The sequence below is a fragment of the Bos grunniens genome, chromosome 9, assembly GCF_055505025.1.
Source record: "Bos grunniens cultivar Pamir isolate PY7600 chromosome 9, Bosgru_T2T1.0, whole genome shotgun sequence".
Lineage (NCBI taxonomy): Eukaryota > Metazoa > Chordata > Mammalia > Artiodactyla > Bovidae > Bos > Bos grunniens.
The window spans coordinates 14,133,984-14,153,823 of record NC_141173.1 but is presented as its reverse complement, the minus strand read 5'-3'; the positions used below and the strand labels follow the sequence as shown (position 1 = coordinate 14,153,823).

Genomic DNA, 19,840 nt, shown 5'->3' with positions numbered 1-19,840 from the left:
TTAAATAAAAATATGTGTCCACTTCCTGCGCACTTTAACCTCCCAATAAGTTGAGTGCCTACCACCAGACTGCAATTTTAATGTTGTTGTTGCAGTAACATAATGATGAGAAACAAACGGCACCTTCACTTGTAGCTCGCTGGAATCATCCAGGATTGGGAATTCGATCTTGAAGATTCCATTTGCGGGGACAGTATGATTTATGATCTGGACAGCCCCTACTTCCTGATTTTGAGTGTCCCATCTGCTCCAGTACTCAGTATAATTTCTCTGAGTCACCATTAAGACTACATTATTTCTTCTTTCTTCAGGAGTCAGCTGATGACCATCAGAACGGGTTACCTTCACCTAATTGTCAAAAGAAAACACTGTGAACTCAGGTAAACAACAGAAGCAAAGGATTTAAGTTTAATTGAATCCAGTTTCCGTCTGTGCTGTTCCCATGAACCTGAACTCTCAAAAGTCATCAGCAGTTCCCTAATTTCCAGGTTCAGAGGTATCTCCAGGCAGCCTCCACTCCACTTCTTTTGCCTTCCATGGCTCCACAATAACCTCCTTCACTCCACACCAGTTTCTACATCGTATCAGTGTCCGTTTTTGTTCCCCTTCCCTCTCTCGAATTGTGGGAATTTGTCAAAGCCTCGTTATCATTTACCTTCAAAGGTCTCAGCACTCCTGCTGCCATCCTGACCTGGCTCTGGAACTCACATTCAGTACCTCCAAGCCCTCAACGAAATTTCTACCTGCACACCCCTGTTGTCTCAAATTCAACACATCTAAAACTGGGAAACCATCCTGCCTTTCCCATTTGTACTAATATCACAGTTCTCCAATACTTAACATCTGTGCATTGCCCATCCCTGTCCCCACCTTCCGAATCTGATGCCTACCAAGTCCTATACGTCTTTTACAAGCTCTCCACCCACATCCACCACCACGGGGCTCCTGATGTCCTCATGCCAGGGCTACCACCCTCCTCCCACACACAGACCCCACCAGTCACCCTGGAATCCAGCTTTTGCCACATCCCTCCCACGTTCATGAGGCTCCAAGCTCTTCACTGTGTAGAGCACGTGGGACGCGGAGGACCCTCTGCAATCCCCATGGAGCACGTGGGACTCGGAGGACCCTCTGCAATCCCCGTGGAGCACGTGGGACGCAGAGGACCCTCTGCAATCCCCATGGAGCACAGGGACATGGAGGACCCTCTGCAATCCCCATGGAGCACATGGGACTCAGAGGACCCTCTGCAATCCCCAAGCTTCGCCTCTTGTTTCCTCTCTGTCTGCTCCCGGACATGAGCTCTCTGCAGCCACTGCCCGGGTCCAGTCACTGACACCTGACTGCACCCTGACTTGCCACCCAAAGCTCTCACCTTGCGTGTCTCAGCTCATCTTGTTCCCCGCTCCCTACCCACACACCCAAACACTGAAAATGCTGCTGATCTTGCAACCAAGAGCCTAAATCTTCCCCTTCCAATGGTCCCCACCCCATCCCATAGCCAGCTCTTCTTCCCTGAACTCTCTTTGTCCCTCTGTTCATTTGGATGTTACCATGTGCAGATTCCTGGGTGACAATCTCTGCAGATTTCTTTTTAACTATCCTTTCAAACTGTCTGAATTATAAGATTGTTAAAATTAGGAGCTATCTAAAACTTTTTTTTTTCTCACTTGATCACCAGTTTATTATAAAAGGATACTGAGCAAAATGAAAAGGAGCGATGTTCAGGGCAAGGTACCAGGAAAGGACCCTCTCTGAGCACATTCTTTCCCCCAAATCTCCACAGTCACCAACCTGCAAACTCTAAAACTTGTCTTCATCTGCTCAACAAGAACTGACCCTTTTCTCTTTAAACCAGGGACTAGCAAACTATGGCAGGCAGGAAGACCAAATCCAGTCTCTCTTCAGGTTTTACTGGAACATGGCCACCTCCCTTGGTTACCAAGTGGCTCTGGCTACTTTCATGTTACAATGTCAGAGTTGCACAGCTGTGACTGAGACCATGTAGCCTGCAAAGCTAAAAATATTTACTATCTCGCCCTTTGCAGAAAATATTTGCCAGTTTTAAATCCCTATAGAAATGTGTTCATGACACATTTATCCTGTCTTGAATTACAGCTATGTGTGTATTCTCTTGTCACCATCACAAGTACTGACTCCAGGACTGGGACTAGGGTCTTCTTTGGTCAGTGAGCCTCACCCAGCAGCATGCCTTGCAGACTGTCAAAATTCACTTGGCCAATAAATGTTAACTTGGCCAATATTCTCTTAAAAAACTGAGACAGAATTGATCATTTTTTAACTTTTGCGGGCAGTCTGCAACATGGGGAACCTTAGTTCCCCAGTCAGGGATTGAACCCACGCCCCAGCACTTAGAAGGCAGTTTTAACCACTGGACTACTGGAGAAGTCCCAGATTAGATGATCATTTTCAATGCTACATCTTAGAACTAAAATTAGTCATAAAAATCAAACTGAAATTTTGAAACTGAAATTTTTTGACTAGCATCTAAACCCTTCAATTAATTTCTAAACATCTAATTTATATTACTTATTAAATATACTTTGAAGAAAATATATTCTGGAAACTAGTTTTTAAAAATAAATTAGATAAAGGTCATTTGGAAACAATTCTGTGCGCCCCATATATCTGAAGGGGAAAAGTAATTTATCTACTTTGGGCTTAAATTTTTTGAAAAGTACTAAAAGTACTATCACTAAAAGTACTCTCTCCCATCCTGTTTCACTAAACTGAACTTACTGCTTTAAGACAATTATTAAACATGCCAACTTACAGTGGCTGTGAAGTTGAGAGATGGCTTCAAGACAGTAGCATAGTCAAAGAATTCAATGATGTAATCATGTTGCTTGAAAAATACATTGGAGCTTGCATTTCTTGAGATACCTGTTTTGGAAATGGCACCATTTAGACAGTAAAAGTAATATATAACCATCAGCTTCAATCCACCACATCTCTCCATCTGAGCTACTTCCCAAAGGGTTAGGATATCAGAGCACAGAAGCCTCTTTGGCTTGGCCACAAAAAGGAACATCACTTCTATTATGTCCTCTGTGAATCCCTTCTGAGCGCCTTCAGAGCCCCCCATCAATGACATGTGCACCCAAGGTCAGGCCACTGACAGAATAGTCTTTTTGTACTTCTGGGGATTGATGAAAGCCATTAAAATAGCAACAGAAAGATCCAAGTAATTAACCTTTATTTTATTATTAAAAGAGAAAATGGTCTAGGAGCAGGTGAGATTTCAGAGGATATCTATATAAAAAAAAATAAAAGGAGGGTGGTTAGTCAGTTGAAAAGGTAGCCATTCCATGTAGTCTTCAGGTTGAAAAAAAGAGTAGAGATGGAAAAAATTATGAATACCTATCACAGGTGGTTGAAGCACATTTGTTCAAAGAAAATCATTATGAAAACATTCTGCAAGTCAGACTAATATTCATGACAATTTCAGCATTAAATAGCATCTTTAGGCAACAATGCCCTCAAATGAACATGCTAATTATAATAAGAGATGACAGAGCAGCACATCATACAGAGCTTTGCCTATGCTTCAAAGTCTACAAACCTGTAAGTGATTCTGTCACTGTGGCTATAATTTCTACTGGCCCAGGAGAAGACAGGTACATGTACTCAGAAGGTCCATCCGAAAAATCCATTACCTTTTTCATCTCTTCATCATTAAAAGAGAAGTTTGCAGATCCATTTATCTGTTTTGTTAAAAAAATTTTCAATTTCATTCTTCACTTTAACACTTCAAATTTTAGAAATAAAATTCAAACTAAGTCACAACAATACAAAGGTTCTATTTCCACTTTAATTATTTTAATAAATAGGCAAATTCTCATTTGTCCAATGACAGAAAGCTCTTGATTTTCTCATGCTCAACTTTTTGTTAATTCAGTATAAAATCTTATTACTGGGGAATGTACACATAGTTTTTCCCCATTACAAGTTAAAAGATATCTGCAAAAGTTACCTTCAATGTTTTTGTAATATTTTTCTTCACACCCCAGAAGGATAAAGGTAAAAATGTAAGTGTTAGGTCTCCTTTCACAGGCTTCCCATATGTATACCTGAAAAATAATAAACAGGACCTAACTTAAAAGAATTATATTTAAAAACATGCTCTTACTGAAAATTTTTAAAACCAAAACATAGGAATGTGCTTAATAAATGGTGATCCTTGATACTAAGTCTCCAAAATGGGAAGATTTTTTATTATAATACCTCAAAACAGTTCACAACACACACACTTTACCCAGCCTTCTGGAGAAAATCTGATCATAACTAGAAGTGACAGTTTCCTGTTGAAAGATTTCTTAAAAGATTATGAAAATCTTTTATCCTTAGAAATCTGGACTGGTCCATTAACTGCATGCCCAGGAAACTTTGTAACTTTTGAACATTTTAAAATGTTAGCTAAGATTGCATTTCACTGTGGCCCATTCCTGCATGTTTCAATATTAACCATCAGAGTTTATTAGACCAAGACACCAGGGCATCAAATATGCTCATAGCTATTGAAAATTCACTTTTTGAAAAGAAATTTAAAATAAGAGCAATTTTTTAACCCATACTACCAAAATTATCTTCTTGAGTCAAGAAGATATCTCTCTTGCTGATTTGCATTCTACTGTTTAACTGTATCCTCTCTCATGATGGGAACGTCTCTTCGTGTAAAGGAGAGGCAGTCTTTGGTAAATCATTTCACTGTCAGAAAGCCTTCCATAAATGCATTTTCTGGGTTCCTTCCATTTCTATTATGAAATGCTCAGCCAAACATGAAAGCTAATTTTATTTTGCACTGTAAAACCGTGATTGTTAACTCCTGCTTCCTGAATCCCTCATTGGATCACAGAAAACATCCCCTTGTCTGGATCAACTCAACTCAAAAACTGGTAATAAAATATAGCATATTCCAAAATTTAAAAAAATAAAGCAGTCCATCTTCAAATGTACCACCCTTCCAAACAAAAACAATAAAGTCAGTGGAAACCCCCAGACAGCAATGTCAGCATCAAATTCATACATTCAAAAGAGTTTGTAAAACCTAACTCTGCATGTATCTTGTTAAAAATTAAATAAATGCGTAACTACAACACCAGAACATCATATTTTAAAAGTTATATCACATGATAGTACAGGGAGCTGAGAATTCATACATTATTTAAAGTATTCTCAGACACAAATATTTTTAATTTTTATTTAAATGTGACATGGATTTAGCTTTCCAAGTCCTAAGCTGATTTATTGTGCTAAACAGAATCTAGATACTTTGGGGAATAAACTAATCATTCAGAAAAGTTCAACAACTTTTAAAAAGTAAGTCAAAGATATTCTATGATATCATTAACCAAACATGGACTTTTTTTTTTTTTCCCCAGAAAACAACCATAGCACAATAGGTTTACAAAATAATACCTACAAAAGTGAACCTATCATTATAATTCATATTTCTCCCCACCATTTTTTCCACATCATTTCCAGGATACAAATATCTCAACTCATCAAATAATAACTACATTTCAATAAGCCTTAGATTATAAAAATAATATTTTTTAAGTTCTACTGTCCATAAGGATTATGGAAGTAATTAGATGTATGCCATGTTATTTTCTTTACAATACTATTAAACCTACTATGATGAGAAGAAAGAATCTATTATTTATTTTAATGAGGTGAGAATACTGAGCAGATGTTCATATCAAAGCTAATAAACAAATGCAGGTTTTTATTCTTCTCAGCTAAAAGTTTTTAAACTAAAAGAGAGTGCTAACCTTCTTCTCCAAGAAATTTCCAGTAACCCTCTGCACATCAACTATACTTTGATGGGACAGATGGCTACTAGCAAAAATAACCAAAATTGTTATTATCCACTAATAGAGATGACTATAAGAGCTAATATGAAATATTTAAAGTCATATTTATAACTTAATAACAACTCTCCAAGTGGTAAGACAACAGAACTCATCTTTCAAAGTACACACAAAAGACAACTGGATTTCAAGTCCTACTCTTTACTCTCTAATTCGGTGACAAAACCAAAACTATTTCCCATACACCTTAACTTAGTTCACTCAAAATAAGAGGCTTTTGGTTAAGTATAGAGGCCTCTGCTGTGCTACACACAGCTTGAAACTGAAATCTCAGGAGTCACATTGTTTCATCTATTCTTTCAATAGGCATTTATTGGAAGTCCACTCCATGACTGGCACTGTGCGGTAGTAACCACGACAGAGACCCACCCTCAAAGAGGGGATCTAGCCACGTGACCCAGGGATAGACGCTTAGGGGCAAGAAGCCACACTGAAATTGCCTATGTAAAGGCGTCTTGGTCAGAAAAAGCACTTGGACACACAGGTAAAATTTGGGAGGAGACTTTGGGAGGGGAAATGAGGGGCTGGGTGAGATGTTTCAAAACACTTGAAACTAGAAAAGAACTCAGTAAAAAACACTAGAGGAGAGTGAAAAAGTTGGCTTAAAGCTCAACATTCAGAAAACTAAGATTATGGCATCTGGTCCCATCACTTCATGGGAAATAGATGGGGAAACAGTGGAAATAGTGTCAGACTTAATTTTTGGGGGCTCCAAAATCACTGCAGATGGTGACCGCAGCCAAGAAATTAGAAGATGCTTACTCCTTGGAAGAAAAGTTATGACCAACCTAGATAACATGTTGAAAAGCAGAGATATTACTTTGCCAACAAAGGTCCATCTAGTCAAGACTATGGTTTTTCCAGTGGTCAGGTATGGATGTGAGAGTTGGACTGGGAAGAAAACTGAGTGCCAAAGAATTGATGCTTTTGAACTGTGGTGTTGGAGAAGACTCTTGAGAGTCCCTTGGACTGCAAGGAGATCCAACCAGTCCATTCTGAAGGAGATCAGCCCTGGGATTTCTTTGGAAGGAGTGATGCTAAAGCTGAAACTCCAGTACTTTGGCCACCTTATGCAAAGAGTTGACTCATTGGAAAAGACTCTGATGCTGGGAGGGATTGGGGGCAGGAGGAGAAGGGGACAATGGAGGATGAGATGGCTGGATGGCATCACTGACTCGATGGACGTGAGTCTGAGTGAACTCTGTGAGTTGGTGGACAGGGAGGCCTGGCATGCTGCGGTTTATGGGGTCGCAAAGAGTTGGACACGACTGAGCGACGTTCACAAGGAGACAGAACCAGCAGCGCTGGATGTTGGCGGCTGTGGGGACTGAGGGAGTCGAAGGAGTACAGCTGACCTGGGCAGCTAGAGAGAGGGAGGTGCAGTCCACCAAGAGAAGGATGCAGAGAACCAGGGCTGGGGAAGACAACCTGTTTCAAGTATCTGTGGGACATCCAGTGGACAACGTCCAGAGAGCAGCGAGACATAAGGATCTGACTGTCAAGCTAGACATGAAGGCTGGAGAGATGGATTTTGTTGTTGTTGTTGTTGTTTAGTTGTGTTGGACTCTGGGATCCCACGGAGTGGAGCCCGCCTGGGACTTCCCAGGCAAGAATACTGGAGTGAGTTGCCATTTCCTTCTCCAGGGGTTCTTCCTGACTTGGGTATCAAACCTGTGTCTCCTGCATTAGCAGGCATATTCTTTACCACTGAGCTACCAGGGAAGCCCAGTATGGATTCAGGTTTCATCAAATTATAAACAGTAGCAGAAGCTCTGGCCATAGAGAAGAAAACTCTGAGTAAATGTGTAAAAAAAGAAAAGAGAGCCAAAGATGGAGCTCTAAGGAATAAGAATGTTTACAATGTGGATATTGTCTGCAAAGAGTCTCAAAGGAGTAACCAAAGCAAAAGGAGAAAAGCCAGAAAGGAAATGAGAAGACAGAAATGTCCAGTGCTGCAAGGGGGGCAAAAATTTGTAACAGCCTAAGAAAGCAGACACAAGGTAAGGCAAGAAGGAGGGCTTTGTGCCGTAGTGAAAACGGTTTTGATCCATGGTGAAGGAGAAAAGCAGAAGGCAGGGGACTGAAGAACAAAAGGGATGGGAAGAAGCACAAACAGGCAGCTGGAACTCTACAAAGAGGTGAGAGACGGGGCAGCAGCTAGGAGGAGGCAGGATAATCAGGGAGGGTTTGTTTCCCTCTATGACAGAAATGTTTAAATACAGAGTGAAGATCCCACCAAACAGCAGAAGGTTAAAGATACCAAATGGAAGAATTCAGACACAGGTGAGAAGGGAAGTGGGCCAGGACTCTCCCGACAGAGACCCAATCCAAGGCAAACTGGAAGGATGAGCCTGAAGGAAGCAGAGATGGGTTCTCAATAGACATAGGATGATGGTTACTTCACCGTCATCACCTCCATCTCCTTCAGGACACAGTATTTATAAATTAGGAATATGCCAATTTTTAGAGACTGGTAAAAGACCTTGCTAGTCAAAAGATTTCCTGAATCTGTTGCAAAGTTGCAAATTATATACACAATCTGAGTAAAAGCAGACCCTCCTGAAACACACTGGTAGACTGAGAACTCATGAATGCTGGGGTGGAAAAGGACCGTTTATCCACAGACCTCAGGCAAAGGGCCTCCTCAGCCATCTTGGGAGCCACCCCTTTGAATTCACATGTAAGATCTGAGCTGCCCTGGGGCAGACCGCCTTCCTTGGCCCCCACTATGGACACCCCTAGGCAACTGAAGCCTGAAGGAAGGAGGGGTAATAGGAAGCCAATTTCGGAATGGACTACAGGCAGACCTCATTTTATTGTGCTTTGCTTTATTGCACATCACAGATATTGTGAAGTGCACAGATACTGTGCTTTTTACCAATCGAAGTTTTGTGGCAATCTCGCAATAAGCAAGGGCTTCCCTGGTGGCCCAGATGATAAAGAATGTGCCTGAAATGCAGGAGACCTGAGTTCAACCCCTGGGTCAGGAAGATCCCCTGGAAAAGGGAATGGCTACCCACTCTTTTTGCCTGAAAAATTCCATAGACAGAGGAGCCTGGCAGGGTACAGTCCATGGGGTCAGAAAGAGTCGGACATGACTGAGCAACTAACTTTCACTTTTCGATACTCAACTCTACTGGTGCCCTTTTCCCAAAGGCATCTGCTCACTTCATGTCTGTCTGACATATTTTGGTAATTCTCATAATATTTCAAGCTTTTTCGTCACTATTATATTTGTCGTGGTGATCTGTGATCAGAGATCAACTTCACTACTGCAAACACATTACAATTCACCGAAGGCTCGGATGATGGTTAGTCTTCTTTAAGAATAAAGCACTTTTTAATCAAGGTAGGTACATTGTTTTTTTTAGACAAAATGCAATTGAAACCGAACGGGACCCTGTGGGGCTCCTGGGCACAAAAACCTTTCTGTGTCCCCTTTCCTGACTTCCAAATGACATGATCAAGCAGCTGTTAATCAGGGAAGGGAGAAAGTGCCGAGACAAGGGAGGAGCAGTCAGGAAACAATAGTGCAGCCTCGGGGCAGGGTCCTGGTTCCGCCTCAAGCGATACACAGAACCATGTCTTTGAGCTCTTCTGCAGAGAACTCTTGCTTGGAAAATCCCATGGATGGAGGAGCCTGGTAGGCTGCAGTCCATGGGGTCGCTAAGAGTCAGGCACGACTGAGCGACTTCACTTTCACTTTTCACATTCATGCATTGGAGGAGGAAATGGCAACCCACTCCAGTGTTCTTGCCTGGAGAATCCCAGGGATGGCAGAGCCTGGTGGGCTGCCGTCTATGGGGTCGCACAGAGTCAGACACGACTGAAGTGGCTTAGCAGTAGCAGCAGCAGAGCTAAAAACCCCACCAAACGGAAGATGTTAACTACTTGATGATGCACTCTTCATTCCAGGTCAGGTCACAATTCGCCCATCATCACCTGACATCAGAAGAGCCCTGCACTGAAGGAACACGCTGCCAAACCTTGCCTCTCTGTGCACCAGTGTCAAACAGAAATATGGAGACAGAGTACAGAGGAAAAGGAAAAAGTGGCTTTACTTCTTTGCCAGACAAAAGGGGAACACAGTAGGCTAGCGCCTCAAGAACTGTGCCCCCCTCTCCCTGGTGAATAGGAAGCAGTTATATAGTAGGCTTCCCTGGAGGCTCAGATGGTAAGGAATCTGCCCACAACTGTTCCCATCTGCCCTTCATATTTACTTATTTTTGGCTGCCCTGGGTCTTGGTTGCTCCACCCAGGCTTTCTCTAGTTGCTCTGAGTGGGGACTAATCTCTAGATGCAGGCTGCATGTTTCTCGTGGGGTGGTGTCTCTTGTCACAGAGTATGGGCTCTGGAGCACAAGGGCTTCAGCACTCGCAGCTCACAGGCGCGACAGAGTGTGTGCTCAGTAGTTGTGGGAATGAGCTTAGTTGCCCATGGCATGTGGAATCTTCCTGGACCAGGAATCAAACCCACGTACCCTATATTAGCAGGCGGCTTCTTAACCACTGGATCACCAGGGAAGTCCCCCAAAGTCTGCCCTTTGGAACTCAGGAAAGGTCATGGAGGCTGGAATCTTGCCTACAAGAAATGGGGGATAGAAAGGCCTCTGTGCCAAGAGGTCCCCAAGGCTCTGCTTGGCATGAGGAAGAGGCTGTCTGTCAGTGTTGTTCAAGGGATTCACCCTCTCTGAAAAGTGTATAATAAATTTTCTAGACAGTTACCAGAGTTTAAGAACCACTGTTTTAACTAGTTGTGTCTAAATCCCTGGCACATGCCTGAAAACTAAAAACAGAAAAAAAGAAGATATCCACTTTCAACTTAATCCATGTGCACACAGATGGTTTATGCGGATTTGCAGTCTCTAAGTTTTATATGTGTTAGTCAAAGAATTCCAAATAAAACCCAGACAGAATGCTTGACCTTCAGCTAAGATCAAGAGCAGGATAATAATATGAAAAAGCAGGCATTTATGTGTTTTCTAAACCATAAATCCAGCCACAGTACCCACATTCACATTGGAAGCTAGCTCTTAGTTGAACTAGCTTGGTATACAAATTGTAGACACGTTTTTGCCTTTACGTCACAGGGATTCACATGATTTGTTTGCAAGAAGAATCTAAAACAGGAGTCCTCAGACGTTTTGGTGCGTGAACTCACTGCCCACGCTTGCCACTGCCACAGACCCCCAACAAGAGAGGAATACTATGATGGGACAGTGGTGACATGGGGTACAGTTGTTACCAGCTATTACAAATAAATTCTGAAACTAAATAAATTTCACAAACCTGAGTACAGACACTGACACATCAAAAATAAATGCCAGGACTTCCATGGCGGTCTGGTGGATAAGAACCTGCCTGTAAACGCAGGGGACACAGGTTCGATCCCCAGTCTGGGAAGATGCCATGTGCAAAAGTGCCCCACAACTACTGAGCCGTGTGCTGCAAGTACTAAAGCCCACACGCCTAGAGCCTGTGCTCTGCAATGAAAGGCCACGGCAATGAGAAGCCCACGCACCGCAATGAAGAGTAGCCCCTGCCGACTCAACACAATCAAAAATGAAATAAATAAATGTAAACCCTGGTGGCTCAGAGGGTATAGAATCTGACTCCAATCCAGAAGACCCGGGTTCGATCCCTGGGTCAGGAAGATCCCCTGAATAAGGGACTAGCAACCCAGTCCACTATTATCGCCTGGAGAATTCCATGGACAGAGGGGCCTAGCAGGCCACAGTCCATGGGGTCACAAAGAGTCAGACATGACTGAGTGACTAACACACACACACACACACACACACACAATAAATGCTGCATGGCACAGCCTTTCTTGGGAAGGAAAAGCAAGTACTTCTCCAAAAGAGCTGCAGAGGTCACTGGGAGTCTGCTGAGGTTTACTGGGACCACCCTGTGGTCTGGGAGAGGAGATGCAAGTGACACAGAGGAGGGACAACTGAACAGGAAAGGGTACTGCAATGCTCCATCAGGTCCCAGGTCCTCAGAGGATTAGGTGGGACCCCAGCCCACAGGCTGCTCTCCCGTGGAGGCCTTAGCCACCCAGGCCGACTCCAGCCCACTGACAAGTAGCCAAGGAGGGACCCATGTCACAGGTGTCGCCCCAGCCAAGTCCTTGCAAACCCTGGGAAATGGGGAGGGACAAAAAATTTTTAAACTAAAATTTTTAAAAATTTTAAAAATTAAAATGTTTAAATGCTACAAGTAATCAGTGCTGGATTTACTTGAGGGCAAGTTCATCCTACACTTTCAAGAGTCACTGGTCTGGAAATCCAAGTATGCTTTTTGCCTCGGCAAACAAAATGCTGCGCTCTTCAAGCCAGTGGATCAAAATTATGAAATCATGAAAGCCACAGAAGTTACACAGCAGGGGGTTGGAAGTCTCTGTGTACGCATGATGAAATGGATGATGAATGTGAACTACTGATTCATCTGCCAACTGCAATAAGGGAACCAAGTGAAAACAATTAAAGTGTTAGTCGCTCAGTCACGTCTGACTCTTTGTGACTGCATGGACTGTAGCCCGCCAGGTTCCTCTGTCCATGGAATTCTCTAGGCAAGAAACTGGAGTCAGTAGCCATTCCCTTCTCCAGGGGATCTTCCTGACCCAGGGATCAAACCCAGGTCTTCCACATTGCAGGCAAATTCTTTACCATCTGAGCCACCAGGGAAGCCCCAAGGGAACCAAACCCCTCCCCAATTATTGACAGAGAAAATAATTAGCATTTAAAAGAGTAAGTTGCCTTAACCATGTCAGCTGAATGAGGAATAAATAAAGATAAAGCCTTTTTTTTTTTTTCCAATCCTGCAGAATCTATAAGGTAAATCTCTCGACTAGTCTTGGAAAGACACTAGCCTATAGGGAATATTTTATGATTGGATCAGCTTAGGAGCAGAGAGATGGCTGCAAAGACCTGTGCAGACATGTTCCATGCCTAATTATTTATTATAAATACTTGCTTCCTGTCCATTGGGGTATTTTAACAAGCAACATGTTGCGCTCATGTTCTGGGGTATATAATGAGCTCTCTGTCATGCAGTTTCACAACAGCTTATAGTCATAAAAAGCAATATGATACTTACTTTGCTGTGACGGTACCATTTAAACTCTTAGCATTTAAAGAACAATATAATGGTGTCTGCAAAGCAACTTCAAACTTTGGTAATACTGGAAAAGAAAAGCAAGAATATTTTAAACCGTCCATTTTCCTCTTATTTTACAGTTTAACAAACTAGAGAATAGAACTGTCCTAAAGGTGTTGGTATTATTTAAACTTAAATTCGTTAGCCTCCAAATACACATTAACACATTGATGAAAGTACTTCACTCCACTCAAAATCTGAAACCCTAAAAGGCTGGTGACGAGACACCAAAAGGGCAGGGCTGCTGTGGACAGTCATGTCTGTGAAGCCTCCCGCCGGCAGAATCTAAGCTGTATCCAGATAACTAACAAGGACACAGCGCACAGCACAGGAAACTCTTGTCAGTGTAACGTGGAAGCCTGGGTGGGAAGGACTTAGGGGGAGAACGGATACACGTACATGCATGGCTGAGTCCCTTCACTGTTCACCTAAAACTATCACAACACTGTTCATCGACTGTACTCAAATACAAAATAAAAAGTTTAATAGAAAAAGTTAAACCAAAAATAAATAAATTGCATCCAGAACCCTAGAGGCAAAGCCATCTGAGTGCTAGAAGACCCGGCTTTTTCATTCAACTGTCTCCCATTAGTGTGCACTTACTACCTGTTAAAATATTTCCATATTACATGATAAATAGCTACTTCTGAGGACTTTGTTCCAATTTGGTTTCTAAAAGCACATCCTGAGGCCCTAAGACTCTCCTTCTGCAGGCTGACATACATGCATTCACAGAGAATCTGCACCCTTTGAGACCATCAAAGGCAAATCTGGTGACAGTCTAACCCAATGGAATGTCATGAAGAGAAAGTTGTGTACTAGGATTTCTAGTTAATTACTAAGATACGACTACAAGTAATGATGCTTTTCTTGTGCAACAGGTACTGGTTCCTGAAGGTAATCCCAAAATTAGAAACCCCTACTTTGGCTGGCTTTATATAATTCAGCTATGAAATATTTTATAAATAGTAATAATTATGTAATGCAATCTGGTTGGATGGCATCACCAACTCAATGGACATGAGTTTGAGCAAACTCCAGGAGATTGTGAAGGACAGGGAAGCCTGGCGTGCCGCAGTTCATGGGGTCACAGAGAGTCGGACATGACTTAGTGACTGAACAACAACAACAAATACAATTAAGCTGTGAAATATTTCATAAATAGTAATATTATTTAATACAAAGCACTTCACTGGAGTTAAAAGAAAATATTTCCTACCAATCTAAACAAACCTATAGAAATAATTCTCTTCTTTAACTTCACTGACCAATGAATTAGATTCATCTCCTAATAATTAGTAAAAGAGACAAAACAAGATGACCAAGGAATCAGCAGAACAGGAGAGCCTCCAGCTCCAGGTGAAAGACCCTGGAGGGCCCGGACACTCCAAGACCAAGACCAGTCCAGGACTCTGCACCGGCACAAAACTCGGGGCCACCCAGGGGTGGAATTTCCTCAGAACAAGGAAATCAGAATGTCCCCTCCTCAGATATCAAAGGTTGGTGATCAATTCTGCCTCCGCGACATACCTCCTTCAACAACATACCACCACCCAGCACCACTCCTACGTGACATAAAAACAGCCTATGAGAGTCACAGCCACCTCTGACTTATTCCTCGAGATCAGGGCTATCCAAAAGAAACAAAATGTGAGCCACACGGTGTCATTTCAAATGTCCAGCAGCCACATTTAAAAAGGAAAAAAAAAATCAGGTGAAATTCATTTTTGCAACATTTTATATAACCTCATATAGCCAAAATATCATTGCAACATGTAATCAATACAAATAATTTAATTATTAATTTCTTTATTTATATCATCTTCAAACTTGGGTATTTTACACGCTGAGAGCACATCTGCATATGGACCAGCCACATTTCAAGTATTCAATGTGCTGAGTGAACCCTGAACTGGACAAAACAGTTCCAGATCAGAGGTCAGTAAACAAAGACCAGCAGGAGCTAAGAACGGTTTGTGCGTTTCTAATTGGTTGGGGGAAAAAATCATAAGAAGAGTATTTCATAACATGTGAAAATCATGTGAAATCGAAATTTCCATGTCCATAAATAACACTGTACTGGATCACAGCCACTTTCACTTACATATTGCCTACAGCTGCTGTGCGCTACGATGGCAAAGTTGAGTAGTTAAGACGGAGCCATGGGAGCCACAGAGCATCAGGTTTTCCTATCTGGCCATCTATAGGGAAAAGCTTCGCTGCTCCCTGTTCCAGCTGGTCATGAAACTGAGCTGTGACAGCGCTGTGAGAGACACGTGGACCAGAGCCACAAATGTGCAAGTAGATGACTTTCCAGAATTACTAATGCCCAAATGGGACACACTCTCAAAAAATAACACAAACCAGACAAAAGAGCTTTGTGTACAACCTCAGAACAGTTGTTCAAAGTATAACTAATACTGGGATCCTACGCATTCACTCTCAGCCTTCCTTCCTCTCCACGCACCAACAAAAAGCCGGTGGGTCCCACATGGTTTACACCGACGTGTTTCCAACTACGACATTACAAAAGCGGCACCCACAGGAAGAGGATTTACCCAAGTTAAACCCGGTCTTTACTAGTGTTGACCAAGTGAAAAACGGGAAAATCAGGAAATCACTGAGGTTATGCTTTAAAAAAAAAATTTAAATATGTTATGATCACAGCAAAATATAAAAACAGAATAACTGTGCATAAGAGTAGAATCATGGGACTACAGGCAACCTCATTCCCACTTCACTCTTTATAATGATCTTTTACAGAGAAAAAATGTTCAGACCTATAGAAATACCAGTATTTTACCTCCATTGGGGTTTTTACTTTAAATAATACACCTCTTAGAAATTTCTCTTTTCCCTGTGGAAAGGAACAAATGTGTATTCCTTCAAAATAAGTTGAAGAATTCTTACCATATTCTGAAACCTGAAATGATTGATAGTATGTCTGGTCCTATTGGGAGAAAGAAAAAAAAGACAAGAAAATAAATGAGTTTCTATTTAATTACTTCATCTGTTTACTCACTTCACAAAAATATTTAGAAAAAACTTTAAACAAACTTTTATAATTATTTGATGAACAAAACAATTTATTTCAACTTTACAAAATTTTATTTTTAATCACCTGCAACATGAAGTCTGTGAATTTCATGAGTTTTTCTTAACAATTCACTAACATGAAAAGGTGACCTGTCTCTTTAATTCACTGCAGGTCACTGAAACAAACTACCTCACTTTCCTCATTTGTGAAATTAGAACAAAATTAAATCAGGTTATTTATGAAGCATGGCAAACTAACAAGAAATGACTTCAAATTTGGTTTGTATATCCCTATCAAAGCTAAACAATGAAGAAAATAAAATTACACACTATTCAAATACATAAAATAGTCGAGGATACAAAATCATCATGGACCAACACCCTTTATCTTCCTAATTGCTTGAAGTATTGTCTACGATAATCCTTAAGTCAATATACTCTACCCTATTTCAACAGATATCATTTCTTTTTCCAAGATCAACAAGAAAACGTGTGACCTGTCATAGAAGGAGAAATATCATGTAACATCCCTTATTTGTGGAATCTATAAAGACATGATACAAAAGAACTTATTTACAAAACAGAAACCACTCACAGACTTAGATGAGGAACTTCTAGTTGCAGAGTCCGGGGGATGGGCAGAAGGGATAGGTAGGGAGCTTAGGACAGCCATGTACACACCACTATATTTAAAACGAATAACAAGGACCTACTGTACAGCACTTAGAACTCTGCTCAATGCTATGCGGCTGCCTGGATGGGAGGGGAATTTGGGGGAGAATGGATACCCTTTCCTGTCCACCTGAAACGATCACAACATTGTTAATCAGCTATACCCCCAACACAAAGTGAAAGTTAAAAAAAAACTCTTTTTTAAACAGAGAGAGCTTTCCCCAAAGTAAACAATAACAAAAAAGAAAACGTGTAGCCTAGAAATATCTTTTTTCCCCAACTCCTCATGTTTCTATCTGTCCACTCCTAATCATAGTTAACACATTAAACAGAACCACTTCAAAATAGCTAAGAAATTCCACTAAAGAAATGTGTATTCCAATTCTGATTCCCTAAATTTATCAAAGCAAATAAATAACATTTTTAAAAAATCATTATTTATTTAATCTAAAGTAACTCTATACCTCCTAAACTAATATGATAGTATAAATCAACTATACCTCAATAAATAATAAAATTTTAATAAATAAAGTACACACCAGCAATTTTTTTTAATGCTTAAAGAATACAGTTCATTTCAAAGTATAAGACAAATGTAACTAGTTACACGTAAGCAAAATAATTGTCTAAAGCTTGGCTTCAACGTTGTCATTTAAAGTAGATCCCAAAGAAATTGTGTTGAGCAGTCTTTAAGAATCTCACATTTGTCCCTTCTATCTTAAAGTGTTTTCATGTCACATATAGGAATGGTATAAATTACATGTTTTTGATTCATTTTTAAGTTCTGATTTACTATCCTCAAAAATCAAATCAAGAAAGTAATGTACATGTAATACCCATTTTACTGATAATGTGAGAATTCTAGTCTTTAAATTGCTTATTGCTTTACAACTGGTAAGGCTGTGAACAAGCAATTTAATAATGATGATGTCTGCTGATCAAGTTAAGCTCATATAGCAAATGCCACGTGAGTATCTCATGTAAAACATGGCATGAAGCTCTGTAAAGGTAAACTACAGTCCTCAGCACCAGAGGGTCAGTCTCAAGAGGGAGCAGACACAGTCCAGAGCAGTTCTGCAAGGCGACAGTACCCTAGACTTTCATGCACTGTGCTTCTGCTCTCAGCCCCCTACGCTTGACTTACACACACTTCTACCTCTAATCTCCTGCCAGGACCTAGATCAAATAATACGTGCTTCCCTGGATCCCCAATCTAAAAGTAATCTCTTTAATATCATATGACATCCCTTATATGTGGAATCTAAAAAGAAATGATATAAACTAACTTACTTACAAAACAGAAGGAGACTCACAGACTTAGAAAACAAACTCATGGTTGCCAGGAGAAAGGGATAGTTAGGGAGTTTGGGAAGGTCGTGTACACACTGCTATATTCAAAATGGATAACAAACAAAGACCTATTGTATAGCACATAGAACTTTACCCAGTGTTATGTGCCAGCCTGGACGGGAGGAGAGTTTAGGGGAGAATGAACACATGGGCTTCCCAGGTGGCGCTAGTGGTAAAGAGCCCGCCTACCAATACAGGTTAGGCAAAAAGATGCAGGCTCAGTCCCTGGGGTGGGAAGATCCCCTGGGGGAGGACGTGGCAACACACTCCAGTATTCTTGCCCAGAGAATCCCATGGACAGAGGAACCTAGAAAGCTGAAGGTCCGTGGGGGAGCACACAGTCGGACACGACTGAAGCAACTCAACACACACAGATACATGTATGTGTGTGGCTGAATCCCGTCACTGTGCATGTGAAACACCACCACATTGTTAACTGGCTGCACCCCTGTAACACGAGGAAAAGGGCCAGGCACAACTTTTGAAAGAATGACATAGCCCAAGGACACAACATAAACCGGTTAAAGTCAAATGAATCCAAGATGGCAGAGAAGTCGACTTTGATTAGACCTTGACTCTCAATCAGCAAGCTAAATGACACACCCAGAAACACCATGACAGTTGCAAGACACTGTCAAAAGACCAAGGAGTGGCGGTGGCCCAGGCCCTGGAAATCTCCACCCCTTCCCAAAACTAGTTGGAATAATCCTCCCACTCATTAGCATATGAAATCACTCATCCTATAAAAACTAGCCACCCCACATTTCACAGCCAGCGCTCACCCTCTGTGACGGCCCACACTCTGTCCATGGAGTGCGCTTCTCTCTGAATCTAAATAAATCTGCTTCTTACCTATCACTTTGTCTCTCACTGAATTCCTTCTGTGATGAGACATCAAGAACCTGAGCTTCATTAGGTTCTGAAACCAGTCACTGTGGGTTTTGGCTGGGTTCGAGTCCCAGCCATATGGGTTCAAGTCCCAACCTGAGGTAAATGGTTTCACCACAATACAATAAATAAATAAAGAGTTCAAAGTTTGAAAACAAAACAAAAAAAAATTAAACTAAAACAAAAGTAATCTCTCTGCCTCCTTGCACTTCAGCCCTTCTTCATCACTTTTTACCCTGTATCCAAAATATTTAGGTACATGGCTTCCCTTGCTGTAAGTTCCTTCATGGCCAGGTCCATGTTGGATCATGTTTTTACCCTTCACAGTTTATCCCTTGACATGTTAACTTAAAAGAGTTTTTGATACAAAAAAGTTCTCAAAATAACATGTTTTATATTGAATAAAAGTGCTAGCTTTGACAAATGTAGAAAATTCACTGTTTGGGCCTCCTTTAAACAGCCTTGAAATCAACACTTAGGCAATTATTTAACACAAGTGGTTACATTAGATTACATCTGAAATGAAGTCTCCCTTCCTGCCTCCTACATTACCAATCATCCCTGACAATACCTGGATTTTCCATCTCTCTGTTTACTGTCTCCTCCCCTTCATTCTGTCTATAGATGTTGTTACATCTTCTGTTCTCCTGGTACTCTTGAGTATGTTTCTGAATCATTCCTTGTTTCCTTAATGGTTCTTTCTGATCTTGAAACGTTGGTCCTTCCTATCCTGAGCCCCGTGCTCTTCCCGTAAGTTAGTTCAACTTCCATGGTGTTAACTGCAATCTCTACAGTAAACACTTCTAAAACTTTATCTCAAGCTGGAGATTTAGACTCAAATAC

The 19,840-nt window shown here is 41.3% G+C and overlaps 1 protein-coding gene across 1 annotated transcript in view; it reads right to left on the bottom strand.

Annotated features, from left to right (window-relative positions):
• CD109 (CD109 molecule) overlaps window positions 1–19,840 on the bottom strand; it is a 138,893-nt gene that overhangs the window by 62,744 nt on the left and 56,309 nt on the right. The window contains exons 6-11 of the mRNA XM_086316820.1: window positions 15,962–16,001; window positions 12,992–13,076; window positions 3,995–4,091; window positions 3,584–3,725; window positions 2,795–2,904; window positions 124–348 (exon numbers count right to left, since the gene is read on the bottom strand). Of these exons, the coding sequence (XP_086172946.1) occupies window positions 124–348; window positions 2,795–2,904; window positions 3,584–3,725; window positions 3,995–4,091; window positions 12,992–13,076; window positions 15,962–16,001 (699 nt within the window). The remainder of the gene's footprint in view (window positions 1–123; window positions 349–2,794; window positions 2,905–3,583; window positions 3,726–3,994; window positions 4,092–12,991; window positions 13,077–15,961; window positions 16,002–19,840) is intronic.